This window comes from Eulemur rufifrons, chromosome 15 (genome assembly GCF_041146395.1).
Source record: "Eulemur rufifrons isolate Redbay chromosome 15, OSU_ERuf_1, whole genome shotgun sequence".
NCBI classification, from domain to species: domain Eukaryota; kingdom Metazoa; phylum Chordata; class Mammalia; order Primates; family Lemuridae; genus Eulemur; species Eulemur rufifrons.
The window spans coordinates 31,831,991-31,846,112 of record NC_090997.1 but is presented as its reverse complement, the minus strand read 5'-3'; the positions used below and the strand labels follow the sequence as shown (position 1 = coordinate 31,846,112).

Sequence of the window (14,122 nt, the reverse complement as noted above, 5' to 3'; positions counted from 1 at the left end):
CAACATATTCTTTCCTCAAGATTGTATCCTCACTGGCAATTCTGTGTGTGTGTGTGTGTGTGTGTGTGTCTGTATGGGCCCAAGTCTATGTGTATCAGTATGTTTTACTGGTTCTATTTATTCTATTTGCTACTGTTGGTCTCAACACGGAATCAGTCTAGAGATGCTGAGTGAGTTTTTAGGTAGTCTAATTTATAAACTTGGGACTCATTAACCTTTGATGACCACATTAAACTTTAAAATAAACCTCAGTCCATAAATAAAAAATCAGTCTCAGCAGTCTTTCTCTGAACAAGATGAAATTTTGTAGTAAGGGTAAAAGTTACTATAGATGCATAAAGGGCAATTAGCTAATTTTAGAGGACAAGATGGTCATTAAAGAAGACAAATACATGCTAAAGAGTAGGACATATAGTGCCAAACTAAAATACAAACTTAAATTTATTACACAGATATGCAGAGATCATTGGAGTCAAGTTCTTTCTCTATTCTATGTTTGATATTGAAAGTCCTAGCTCAGTTGCTACTAAGAATATTTTCTGTTGCTATAATTTATGGCTGACAACATTTTTCATTTTATTTATTGATTATTATGATCTTTAAATATTGTGGGAAGACCTGCATTCCAAGCAAGAATTCACTCTAAGAGGAGTTCTAGTGTTTTATTAGCTTCTTACAAGCTGCTACCTTGAGGTGTGCAACAACATCTGTAAAAAATGTGGAAGTCAATGTTCCTTTTCTAAGAGCAATAAACAAGCATGGAACTCTTTTCTCTAATTTCCCAAACAAATAAAGTTGAAGACATAATAATTAGTAGTCCGCAAAATAATGGGGTGTGCTTCTGTGTCTTTTTCACAGAGTAGAATAGATATTTGAGATTTTATAACACAATATTATGTACATACAGTATGTTGAAACAGTATAGTTTATTGAAAGTTGGAAATACATATGTTTTTGGTCAAAGTTTTATTCATTTAAAAAAATCAATAAATTCTAATTTCAGGTAATATCTGAGTCCAAGTAGAAGATAAGATTATGTTCATTATTTCCCATCTGTCGGAGAGAAAACTTCACTACCTCATTCCCTCAGAAAGGCCCAACTGAGTCAATATGTTACTACAGGTTTATTCATATTATTCATGTGGCGTGAGGACACAATGGGAAAGAATCTCCTGGACTTGCTGGAACCGCCCATGTATAAAGAGTCTTGGACAAACTTTTGTGCATTCTGTACTAAAGAATCCATAAGGTGTACCTAAGAAAGAGCATACTAAAATAGTGGAGAAATATTAATAATGGATTTCAGTTCACCAAGAGAGCAAACTACCTTGCAGAATCAATAAAAATGAACTTTTAGTGAATTTAACTTAGAATCACTTATAAAAAAAATCCGAATTTCAATTATTTCCTGATCTTTTTGTTATTACCTTCTCAATTGCCTCTAAGCCTACCTTTTGACATCTAGGCAGTTAAAAGCTGTTGGACTATTTAAATCAGTTATTGTGCTTGTACTTTAGTGAAACCTTCTGTGGAGCATGTAGAAGCAAAAGCTCAATAACTCTTACTTGTTTTGAAGATAAAAAGCCTTTACTGTTTTATTTCTAAGTGAAAATAAATGTTATATTACTTCAGTCTTCAATTTTTAACTTGGAAAAAAACCAAGCCAAATCTCAAAGTTTTCTAGAAGAGAAGCAATATTAATTAAAAACAATAACACATGATGATAATTTCTAATGTGAAATATAACTCCAACTAGAAACATAGATCTACTTTATACTGTGATGATTTTCTGCAATAACATCAAGGTTAATATATGCCAGATGGCTTACTTACTTTCATTAAGAATTATTAGTACCAAAACTGTTTAAACTAACAGCAATTCATCATTCTAATTGGTTTTTCTAAGAGTTAATGTGAATTATTCAGGAAAAAAATGATATCCTGAGCATCACCATGGCTTAGAGTCAGAAAATTATACCATTATCTCAAAAGTCCATTTGACTTGGAACTTTAGTCCAGAGGGTGAGCAGCTGATCAAAACTAGTCCAATCAGATCCTTTTGATAGTTATTTTTTCTCCCCGGAATTTCAAAGTGGAGCAGAGACAGAGACAAACCAAGGTTGTTGAGGCTGAATCATGTTATAGCAGTATCCCAGGGAGTTCTGGAGCTGCCGGTTGTTCAACTATTCCTTTAATTCTCTTAGTTGCCCTGGGATTCTTTTCAGTAAATTTCCCTTTTCTCCTTCACCTTTTATTTTGAGACAGCTGGAATTGTTACCGGCTACATGAAAACAGAAAAACCGTAACCGATACATTAACTTTGTGCTTTAATTTCCTTGTCTCAAAAACTGGACCACTGGTAATAAACATGAATACATTATTATTTAACATGTGTTAACACTTGAAAAGGCCTATCTAGTTTTTGGTTTTTGTTTTTTTTTTTTTTTAGCATTGAATATGAGCTACAGAAAAACTGATGTCTTTCCTCTGTTGGGTTCACATAAAGAGAATCAGTATTAGGAGCATATTATCAGAAACAAATCTTTTACCTCATCACCTTTCTCCCCAGGTATCCCAGGGTAGCCCCGCTCTCCTTTGCTTCCCTAAAAAGACAATAAATTCAGCTAGTACACTCGATCATTTTGCTATCTGTGGGAACAATAAGAAAAATCTAAGAATACTTTGGGGCATGTAATATGGACAGAGTTAGGGAAAAAATAAATAACAACATTTGGAAGTGGCTTTTACACTACTTTCCCCAATTACATATATTTTTTAAAAGTTTTATATTTTAAAATGGGGTTCATTTTATTTTTACACTAAATTGACGGTCCCACAGAGGGAAGTGGAGGAGAGTCTTCCTTACCTTTGGTCCCTCTCTGCCTGGGATTCCTGGAGGGCCCCGAGGCCCTGTATCACCCTGGAGGACAGAGGAGTAACAGCTGAGAGAATGTGCTATGAGAACCCACAGGGTCCACACCCCCCTCCCCACCCCGACACCCCTCTTACCTGCTGGGCTGTCGAATCAGACTTTCCAGGCTCACCAGCACCTCCTTCTTCTCCTTTGTTCCTTTTCAACCCGGGGACACTGGCTTGGCAGTTGCCACAGAAGTTCTAATGAGTATAAAGACAAGGTTCCTGAGAGATCCATAAAAGCTGCCCATGAAAGTAAGGTTTGATCTGATTCGAAGTTCTGTTTGAACCTTTGTCAGAGATGAGTGATACAGCCACCGGTAGGTCACTCTGCCTTTAGAAACTTGATGCATCCGATTTAAAAAGATTACTTTTCATGAGGTAAAAACTATTTACAAAGCTAATCAATAATATGTGTTTATGATATTGGTGAACTTTTATTTGAAACACATATCTCTGATGATATTTACATGGAAAATTCCAAATAAATAAGGAAAACTCATGGAAGTCAAGAGCACAGACTGAGTTTCAATTGCTTAGCAGCATGTTTAAAAAGGGAGGTGGGGTGGGGCATGGTGGCTCATGCCTGTCATCCTAGTACTCGGGAGGCTGAGGCAGGAGGACAAAAGGTAGGATAATATTAATATAAGCCTCTGTTTGTCCATCCTTTCCATGAAAGGGAAAGGGGTTTGAAGCCAGCCTGGGCAACATAGTGAGATCCATCTCTACATAAAATAAAAAACAACTATCCAGGCGTGATGGCGCATGCCTGTGGTCCCAGCTACTTGGAAGGCTGAGGCAGGAGGATTGCCTGAGCCCAGGAGTTTGATCTGCAGTGAGCTATGATGGGGCCTGGATGACAGAGTGAGACGCTATCTATAAAAATAAAAAATTAAAATTAAAAATATAATAAAAAGGGAGGTGGTAATAAAGTTTGGAATAACCAGCAAGATTACAGAGTTCATATAACCTATAGCATAAATCATATGCAAACAAAGAAAAAACTATGAGGAAAGGATTTTTCTCCTTTTGGAAGCAAAATTAGTGAGAGAACCCTACACACAATTTATAACATTTTATCAGTGGAGGTACTCATGTGAGAAATAATTACTTGAGTGACTTAGACTTGACTCCTATGTCAAATCCAAGTGAAGACAGGAAATCTAAGTGGAATTACCTTTCCATTGCCTTCTCTGCAATCTTTAGCTGGTCTGGAAAGGCTTGAATTTATGTGTCTGAGCTTATAATATAAACATAAATCTCACCACATAGCTAAAGAAAAAGTGTCTGTGAAAAATTCTCATAAAGGCTTATTTTTAAATAAACTGTTGGAATAAGAATATGACCAGGAAAGGCATAAGATAAGGAGGACTGAGTGGAGGAGATAGTTTAATAATTGACAAAAGGTAGGATAATATTAATATTAGCCTCTATTTGTCCATCCTTTCCACTAAAGGGAAGAATCCTTAAACATGAAAAGGGAGCTGAAGCTTGCCATTGATGAGAAGTTGGCAAGAAATCCCATGACTATTTAAGTTCAATATTTTTGACCTAATGACTATCAGCATAAGTATGATTTCCAAAAATAAGCTCCTTAGAACACTAATTTTGCATGATATTGAAAAGGTTTTGAGACAAATTATCTAAAAAATGCTGGGTTAAACAGTTCTCTTCATGGTGGATCTTCTTAGAGTCTGACTATATAAGACGGAGCTAGAGTTATGCGCAAAGTTTCCCAAACTAATGTTACCACCAAGATCATTTCACAGAACTAATGTGCTGGTAGGGGAGTTACAAACATTTATATAATTACAGAACTACCACTGATAATATCTGAACACCTATGAAGATAAAGAGATAGCCGAAAACTTAAGAGAAACAAAAGGGTTTCCATAGTTCAAAAAGTATGAAAAAGATGAATTATTGTATCTACAGACATATAAATATGGCATATCAATTTGGAATAAAACCTTGGTATATCAATAGGCAGCAACATTTTAGAATTGATTATTCAATTGATTGTTTTAGTAAACATTAGGAAGTGATAATCACTATGGGTCAATAGAATTGTTCATGACTCATTTGAGGCCAGGCGCGGTGGCTCACGCCTGTAATCCCAGCACTTTGGGAGGCCGAGGCAGGAGGATTGCTTGAGACCAGTAGTTTTAGACCAGCTTGGGCAACATAACAAAACACCATCTCTATAAAAAATTTTGAAATTAACTGAGCATGGAGGCATGTGTCTATAGTTCCAGCTACTCTGGAGGCTGAGGTGGGAGAATCGCTAGAGCCTGGGAGTTTGAGGTTGCAGTGAGCTATGATCAGGACACTGCATTCCAGCCTGGGTGACAGAGTGAAACTCTGTCTCTAAATAAATTAATTAATTAAATAAATAATTTAAAAAGAATAAAAAAAGAGTCATTTGAAACTGACTTCATTTTCCTCAAGTTAGGGTTATCAGAATGATATAATAAATTAAGGAAAACTGAATTTCATTAAGGTTCTTAAAAATATGTCTAAGGTTTTCTTATGGGAAGAATGAAGATGTATCAATTATTAGCCAATACACAATCTCATTCAAAGGGAGACTGATACACAGATTAACCCAGAAGGTCTTTGAAGGAATACAATTTGGGCCTGTAATTATGCCAGTTCTTTTCAATACTTTCATCAAAGAGAGTTTTGAAAACAGAAAGTAGGATGATCAAGTTAGCTAACAACTCAAGGCAGAGAGAAAGAGAATTAATGTGTTAGGTAACGAGATCAGTTTTAACATTACATTATGAAATTGATCTGATAGATCCAACCTTCAATCTAAATTTCTATATTTAGATTTTGTTTTGGGGAAATACATACTTTCCCCTTCTGCTGAATACAGTGTATTGGGACTAGCAGTCAAGGTGTCCTGCTCTCTTGGCAGAACCTCAGTGAAACAATGCTGGGACTGGCACGACAGCCAAGTGCCTTCATTAGAGGAACCTGCCCTGGTGAGACTGTCAGTTACTTCCCTCCTGAGACCCCTGGAACCCTGGTTCCTGTGAGAGCCTGTTCAGAGTCTTTTTGTCTGTTCTGCGAACTACCCCATATTCTATCAGCATATTCGTTTCTATTTAAGTGTACAAGTTTCTGAACCTTAAGGAACCCTAACTATTCTGGACTAATACAATTCCTATAGTCTGGCTATTTCTAGCACCACTGCTCCTGTAAACAACTTAAGACTTAATGTCTGAGGGCCCATTTTTCTGTGTTAATGTTATATTTATTAGCTGTGAGACTCTGGACAAATAAATTATTTAACTGCTCCGAATTTCAGGTCTCTCATCTATAGAATGGGAATACCACTATAGCCTGAACTCATAAGACTGTTGTGAAAATTAAATGAGATGATATAAGTGATGCATTGATTGGCATGTAACTCAATAAATGTAAGATCTCCCTGAAACCTCCACAAATACTCTTTCCTGACTTATAAGAAAATTGCTGGCTTTTAGAGGCCTTAAAAACTCCTTTAATGTATTTTTTATATTCATATTTAATTTATGTTTATATATCTATTCTCAAAACTCTAATTACCTAACAAATATATATACTAGAAATCTTGAGTCTTTTGAATTCAATTCGACAAATATTTCTGCCTGCCTGCTATCATGCAAGACATTGTGTAAGTCACTGGCTAGCTGCTAGGAATACAAACTAAATCACCAAGTGTGTGTGCATGTCTGTACATTGTCCACTCACACACAGGCAGACGAGACACACGATGTTTGAATATAAAGGGCCAGATGTGCATGTAGATTCAAATCTTAGCACTGATATTAGGCAGGAACATGCAAATATTAAATACGTAACCTTACATATGCTTCATTATCAGCCCCTACCCAAGCTGTTTTACACCTAAAGTACAGGGAAGTATTAGAAGGAAAAAAAGTAGCAAGATTAATTCCCTATGAGATACATAGCAAGTAGAGATAATTTTTATTTACCAGAGTAACAGGTGTTTGGGAGATTGTTGGCTTTGTAATTTTATAAAATCCTATGACATCAAAACTCAGCTTTGCAAGCTGGCTGTTTACAGAGCAGCACTAGTTTTCATCTTGGGACTGACCAGGCCAGACACACAGAGAAGGATTAGGTTTCACGGGTACTGAGCAGGGTGGGTAAAGAGAAAGATACTCCCCCAGAGGAGAGAATGATCTACTCCAGGTGTTAATGACACTATTCCTTCCCTGTAGCTTATCTCAGAACTATCCTCCTCCCCTTCCCTCAAAATGTGAGGGTGGAAAAGGAGAGAGTGGAGGGAGTAGGGTACATGGCATGAGATACATAACGATTCATGTTCCTTTTTCGACCTTAAAGATGTCCTGCCATTTAAAAACTGAATTGTAGTTCAGGCTAAGCAATTAACTCAATTTCTGCTAAATAATTTCCATTCTGATTTTTCCTGGAAATTAACACACAATATCTTACATAGTGACAGAGTACCTTGAGCAAGGCACCGATGTCTCCCAAGAGAGGAAGTGCAATCTGTAGTGAAGGAGAAAAAAGCAAATATATGTATTTATACATATATGTGAACACAATGCAATGCAAACATACAATACGATGTAGGCATTTTTCCTCAAAATGCCATGACAGTTGATATTTGGAGCATGGGGTTTCTAGAATATCACTGTCAGAATCATTGGCTTAGCATTATGTTTCATATCAAGAAACTGACACAAGGCACTGACAGAATTCAGAACAATTTTTGAGAAATATTCCCTCTTCCTCTACCATGAACATGCAAACACACATATATTATAGCTTTGATTCTGCAGCTCTATTTTATATTTTCATGACATAGCAACCTTTATGCCATCCCTAGTATGTTATTGATTTTAAATAATGCATACAGATAAATGATTTATTAAAAGGAAATTACTGGCAAGCATATTATCAGGCTGCTGAGAAATATGAAAAGTATAGGATGAGTTTGCCTTAAAGTTATTTCTCACTAAAGTTCAAAAATGCCTACAGTTGGCTTAAGTGATAGACAAGACAGATACTGAGGGAACTTGGGCCACTTAAGACAATGGCTACATGTCTTAAAAATGTCCTTGCAGAGAGACACTTGGTAAACCCAAGTAACACTTTGCATGATTACCTGATAACATACATGTGATTCACTCAGCGATGAAGTTAAAGTAGTGTCAAATATGCCTCCACACGTAGCTTATAAAGGCACATAAGGCCCAAACAGTGTGGGAGGAAGAAAGGGTTTGTGAAGCTTAAAGCTGAGAGGCCAGATTTGAATTTTATTATACAAGATTCTTAATACAATGTCATGTACCATATGGCTTCGCAAATTATAACTGCCGAGTCTGAGGCTATTTAAAAGGATTTCACTGTCGCTCAAAGCAAGGTTTAACCTAAAATAAAACTTTGGAACACACTTTTAGTGCCTAAACCCATTTTTAAAGAGCCAACTCAAGCCAGTTTTCATAATTTAATCATCTCAGCATTTTTAAAGCCACTGAATCAATAGCTATGTGCCATACTGTAGGTAACTTACCTGCAAAGTTTCATTTAGAAAAATGAAATTCATTTAGTCACTAGCATTAGAAAGAATAGAAATTGTGGCTATATATTTTATCTCCATTTTCCATGGGATTGAGACATTATATGCCAAGGCTCAGCCTGGGGCAAAATTGTACAGTTGAATTATACCCTTAGGAAATAAGTATTCTTCATACACACAAAAATATGCTGATGTAGCTTGAATTTTTTCCCCCTCTACAAAATAATGGGGATAAACAAAATCACCAAGCAGTCACTGAGCATTCTAATTAGTTTAGACAGCAAAACTTGCTTGGTAGGTTGTTGGGCTTCTGGGTGCGTTAAAGATACATAAATCAGGCAAAGTCTGCCTACATACCGGGTCACCTGGGGGGCCTGGCAGGCCTGGCTTTCCATCCCTTCCTGGAGCTCCCTGAAAACAGAAGTGTCCATGTTCAAATCTTTGCACTGTGACACAGGTGCAGGTTAGAATGGAGGGGGCAGATAAAGAAGGTGCTTACATCATTCCCTGGGGTCCCTGGAGTTCCTGGCAACCCAGGGAGACCTCGAGGACCCTGGAAAAAAATAGTTACTTATGAGAATAGTCTTTCAGTCATTTTCCCCAAGTAAGCAAGCAGGCGGGCTTACATAGCTTACCTGAATACCGGGCTCTCCAGCTGGTCCTTGGGAGCCCTGTGTAAGTGAGAATCAATTAGCAGAATTCCACCAGGAATGTTCACAAATTAGCCAAATGAGATGAAAGTTGTAATCTACTTAGTGGAACTAGAGAGTTTGCCACTGTACGCACTCTGAAAACTCTGCAAAGTCAGCCAAGACTTTCCAGTGGTAGGTAAACACTTAAGCAGATACCTGTTGCTAGAAACATCAGCATGATTTTGTTCAGCTATCTGGGACATCCCTCTCATTACCATTATCTGTCACCATACATTCATGAGGGGACAAAAAATTCATTCAAATTCTATCTGTTCAGAAACTGACTGCCTACAGGAGGAAGCGGCTTGGGGCTTTTTTCACTTTCTGCTTTCTACTTGGAGTCATTCCTCTCTTTGAAGAAATTGCCAGAACCAGTGTTCAGTGGCAAGAATAGGAAGTCAAACATCAACCAGTTATTCTTTTCTATTTTCAGAAAATTGGAATCGGGGGTAACTAAAACGAGGCTGGTAGATTATTGGAGACCTTACTGACATTAGTTGTATCCCTATTACATGATCAGGGACCACCAAACGAGGAATTTACAGCCTAAGTAAGTAAAGAACTGATTTCTTAATAGTTGACTTCAGTAACTACTCACTCTGCCCCCTGACTTTTCTTATTTTTAAAAAATAAATATCCAAATCACTGTCATTATCACAGCTACTTTTTGCTCCCTTTCTATTTATACTGTGTCCTGAAGTGATTTTTTTTCCTTCAACCTCCATTACTTCCCTAGTACTTTTCTGATATAATTTTTTTTTTGGTTTTTTTGAGACAGGATCTGCTCTGTTGCCCAGGGCTGGAGTGCAATGGCATCATCATAGTTCACTGCAACCTCAAAATCCTGGGGTCAAGCCAATCCTCCTGCCTCGGCCTTCCAAAGTGCTAGGATTATAGGCGTGAACCACTGCGTCCAGCCCTGATATAATTTTTAAACTTTGTTTAATTCTCATCTCCAGTAGTCTTTTATATTCTTGCCCTGGAAAATCAAACAGCAGTGACACATAACATAACCATTCACGATTAATGCTTTCTTTTGACTTTCGTGATAACTTCAATACAAGGCCTGTGATATTCTGATATAATAAGAAATATATATTTAGTCTCTGCCGCCAGTTCTTGGCACAGAGCTCCTAAAACCCTTGCAATTTCCTCAAGAATAGGTTGCTAGGAGAAATTTTTGTTCTAATATTTGTTTTGTTGACCTGGGCTCCTGGCACAGAGCTCCCAATCCCTTGGAACTTCCTGGGTGACAGGAGAGTCTTTTGTTCCAATGAGGTGACCCTTGGTGGGCTCCTAATAGGGACTGGTCCCTAGAAAGACCAAGCCACGATCAGAAGACTGGAACGTTCAGCCCCACCCTGCATCCTCTGAAGAGGGGAGAGGGGCTGGAAATGGAGTTAACTATCAATCTTGCTGAAGTGATGAAGCTTCCATTAAAATCCCAAAAGTATGGGGTTATAGAGAGCTTCCGGGTTGGTGAACGCATCCATGTGCCGAAAGAGATATATCCCGACTCCACAGGGACAGAAGCTCTTGTGCTCAGTGACCCTTCCAGACCCCTCCCTTTGTGTCTCTTCTGACTGTTCAACTGTGTCCTTTATCATATCCTTTATTGACACAATACACCAGTAAGTGTAAGAAAGCATTTACCTGAGTTCTGTGAATCACTCTAGCAAATTAATAGAACCTGAGGAGGGGCTCATGGGAACCCTCAATTTATAGGTTAATCAGAAGTCCTGGAGGCCCAGATGTGCAATTGGCATCTGCAGTAGGGGTCAGTCTGTGGGACTGAGCCCTTACCCTGTGGGATCTGACTCTAACTCCAGGTAGATAACGTCAGCATCGAACTGAATTATGGAACAACCAATTGGTGTCCACCAGAGAATTGATGGGTGGGGAAAAAAACCTCACACACCTCTGGTCAGAAGTGAAGTACTGTGTTGAGCGTTAAGAGCACAGCAGGGAAAAACAGTTTTTCCACTACACCACAGGCCACTTTCCTCAATTTATGTCATTAGAATAACTATTTCAAGTTCTCTTGTTCCAAAGTTTTTTATGTTTTTTTCATAGTAAATACAAAGTTTTATGTTTTATTATTGCTATTTTGTTAATATTATTTAGTCAGCAAGTGTGTATATAGTGGTCATTATTATTAGACATTGTTCTAGGCTCTGTCCTTATACTAAAAATTAATGTAAAAACTGCCCATTATTTGTTTTCACCATTAAAAACACCTTCTCTTCTCTCTTCTTTAAGATATTACTTATAGCTTTTTGGTATCATTTCACTTGTACATACCTCATCCACTGTGGCTATTAACTTCTTGCTTTACTTCAATTAAAAATAAACAGTAATTTTCAATAATCTAATATTAGGCATCTTATCTTACAAACATACATTTGTGCTTTTTAATATATAGAGCAGAGGAATAAAGGGTTAAATGACTGTGTCTAATCCAAGATCAGTGTGTGTGACCAGCATCTGTGAGTCAATGAACAGTGAGTGCTCTCTCTGTGCTTAGTGATATAATTTCAATGCCCATTAATCCTTTCTGGGTAGCATTTATTTGTAGTTTCTCCTTCCTCAGACGTTTCTATTTTCCTCATCGTTAAACTTTGTCACTGGATTTTGTTTCACAATATTGGAGTCAACAAGGTTTTAAGGGCTTCATTGGATTTCACTTACTGTTCTGCCAGGAATTCCTATTCCTGGTGGGCCTATGTCACCTGGGGAACCATGAACACCTGGCAGTCCTCTTTCACCCTGTGAAATGAAGTGCTTCTGTTAGTGCGAGGCTCAAGAGACATGAATTTTTCTGATATCTTTTGTTAATTATGAATTCTTAAAAATGAACTATAGTAGTTTTATACCTTTGGCCCTCGTGGACCGGGTGCTCCAGGATTTCCATCTAATCCCTAAAGAAAATAAAGAGGTAAATACATCTCTTTTTCTAGAAGGTTTAAAAATATCTTAGAAGTCATAGCTCAAAAATATGTTTCATTGCTCTTCGTCTTACTTGAATAAACCTTTTTCTGTAAAAGAATAAGGAACAGGGAATATAAACTTCAATGAGTTACAGATTTTATATAGTTGCTTTAAAATATAAAAGGTTTTAATCTATAAAATGAGGCATCTGATATTGAGAATTATTATTAATTAGCATAAAAATTTCCAAAGGGATGAGGAAAAATGCATATGAAACAGACACATTCATTATTTAGATTTTCCAGTGATTCAGTTTTCTATGTCCTGGAAACAGTCTGGGTCACAAAGACATTTTCTGCAAATGACAGCCTATGGTGATACCTGCAGAGCCTCTGGAAGGGAAATTTTAGTTTTAAGACAGTGTCCTAGGAAGGCTGATGGCTTAAACTCAGCATACCTCACTGCGGTCCATAGATCCCTAAGGGATCCATGCATAGGATTTGGGGGCCCATGACCCTTCCAAAATCACATGCAAATATTGTGTGCCTGTGTATTTTCTTCAGAACAAAGTCCACTTGTTGCATCAAACTTTCAAATAGGTTGTATGTCTAAAGAATAAGATGAATATTTCTTTTTTTGCAGACTTAAACTTATTCCTATACTTATGATCTGAAACTGGGAACCCACAGGTAGTAATTAAAGAACTTAAAAAAAAAAATCAGTAAAAGGGCTGGTACTTACCGGTTCCCCTGGCAGGCTTTTCCCGGGGGGACCAGCCTCACCTTTGGGACCTGGAAGCCCAGGCGGGCCTGTAATCCCACCTGGATCTCCCTGAGGAAAACAAGGTAAGATTCTTATTTTGTTCCTCAAATTCATAGTGGGAAGTGAAAAGACAGCGGTTTCCATTAAGTTGTCATCATAGCCGATTAAACTTCATTCATTCACTGACTCACTCCTCACGCACTCACTCGATAATATTTCCTGAGTGCCTAATTCATGTCAGGCACTGTTCTAGTTATCTTACATGCATTTAGATTTTGTAGTAAGTTATGTCACGATAAGTTTATCAGTATCATGAAAAATATGCATGTGTATAAATATATGCACAAAAGGGCATATCTATTCATGAAGTTCTCTAGATAATCTTTATATGTTCTTTAAGTTTTTCCTCAATAATGGTTGAATGTTAACATAGTATTTTCATGGAGACATTAAGAAGCAAGTCCTGAAATATTAAGAGACTTCTTAGGTCTGTGCCAGCATTGGTAGCTGAGCCTGAAACAGACTTTCCAAGTCCTGGACATCTTCATCTCTAAGTTAGTTTGTTTTTGTCACATGGCACTTCTGTGTCAGGACCAGGGCTGCAGCAATGCACCACTCCGGGGAGTGCCATTCACACTGCGGTTGGTGTGAATGTCTCAGATTCACACACAATCTCAGAAGCCCTTTGCTGTCCTTTCACTCCCCTGATGCCCTTATGATCCTCTGTCTCTTCCTCCTACCTATTTAATATACAAAGCGAGTCAAATGTCAACTATACCTTTTCTCCTTTAATGCCTTGTTTTCCTGGGATGCCATGTTCTCCTGGCAATCCCTAGAAAATTCAGAATTAACAGGAAAGAGCAATTAGAACGTCCCTTATTATGATAACATTTCTATCTGTGAATCTTGGTCAACAGAACAGAATTTTAACATACAACCTACAAGAGGATGATTGATTTTGGCCTTTTAGACAGGAAAAAACATTAGTGAAAATACGTGACTTGTTGTTTCCCGTGAAGCCACCTGGATATAATGGGAAAGAAACTAAAGGAGAATTGAATCAAATGTCTTACACGTACCATTGCCCAGAAATGGAAGAAGGATGGTGGTTGGTAGCATCGAATCATGATTCAGGACAACAGGGCAACTAAGAAAATATGCTTTTACTATGTTTTGGAAACAGTAGCTCTTTCCTCTTTTATTTTGTTTTATTTCATTGTTTTTAGCTCCAGCCATTATTACTTAATCTCAGTTTTTGAGCATCTTATGG

At 37.5% G+C, this 14,122-nt stretch overlaps 1 protein-coding gene across 1 annotated transcript in view; it reads right to left on the bottom strand.

Moving 5' to 3' along the window:
* The window catches only part of COL19A1 (collagen type XIX alpha 1 chain), a 293,777-nt gene that overhangs the window by 47,728 nt on the left and 231,927 nt on the right, over positions 1-14,122 (bottom strand). Inside the window, exons 24-34 of the mRNA XM_069489063.1 lie at positions 13,631-13,684; positions 12,832-12,921; positions 12,036-12,080; positions 11,851-11,928; positions 9,106-9,141; positions 8,970-9,023; positions 8,828-8,881; positions 7,396-7,437; positions 3,010-3,114; positions 2,867-2,920; positions 2,550-2,603 (exon numbers count right to left, since the gene is read on the bottom strand). Coding sequence (XP_069345164.1) covers positions 2,550-2,603; positions 2,867-2,920; positions 3,010-3,114; positions 7,396-7,437; positions 8,828-8,881; positions 8,970-9,023; positions 9,106-9,141; positions 11,851-11,928; positions 12,036-12,080; positions 12,832-12,921; positions 13,631-13,684 — 666 coding nt within the window. The remainder of the gene's footprint in view (positions 1-2,549; positions 2,604-2,866; positions 2,921-3,009; positions 3,115-7,395; positions 7,438-8,827; positions 8,882-8,969; positions 9,024-9,105; positions 9,142-11,850; positions 11,929-12,035; positions 12,081-12,831; positions 12,922-13,630; positions 13,685-14,122) is intronic.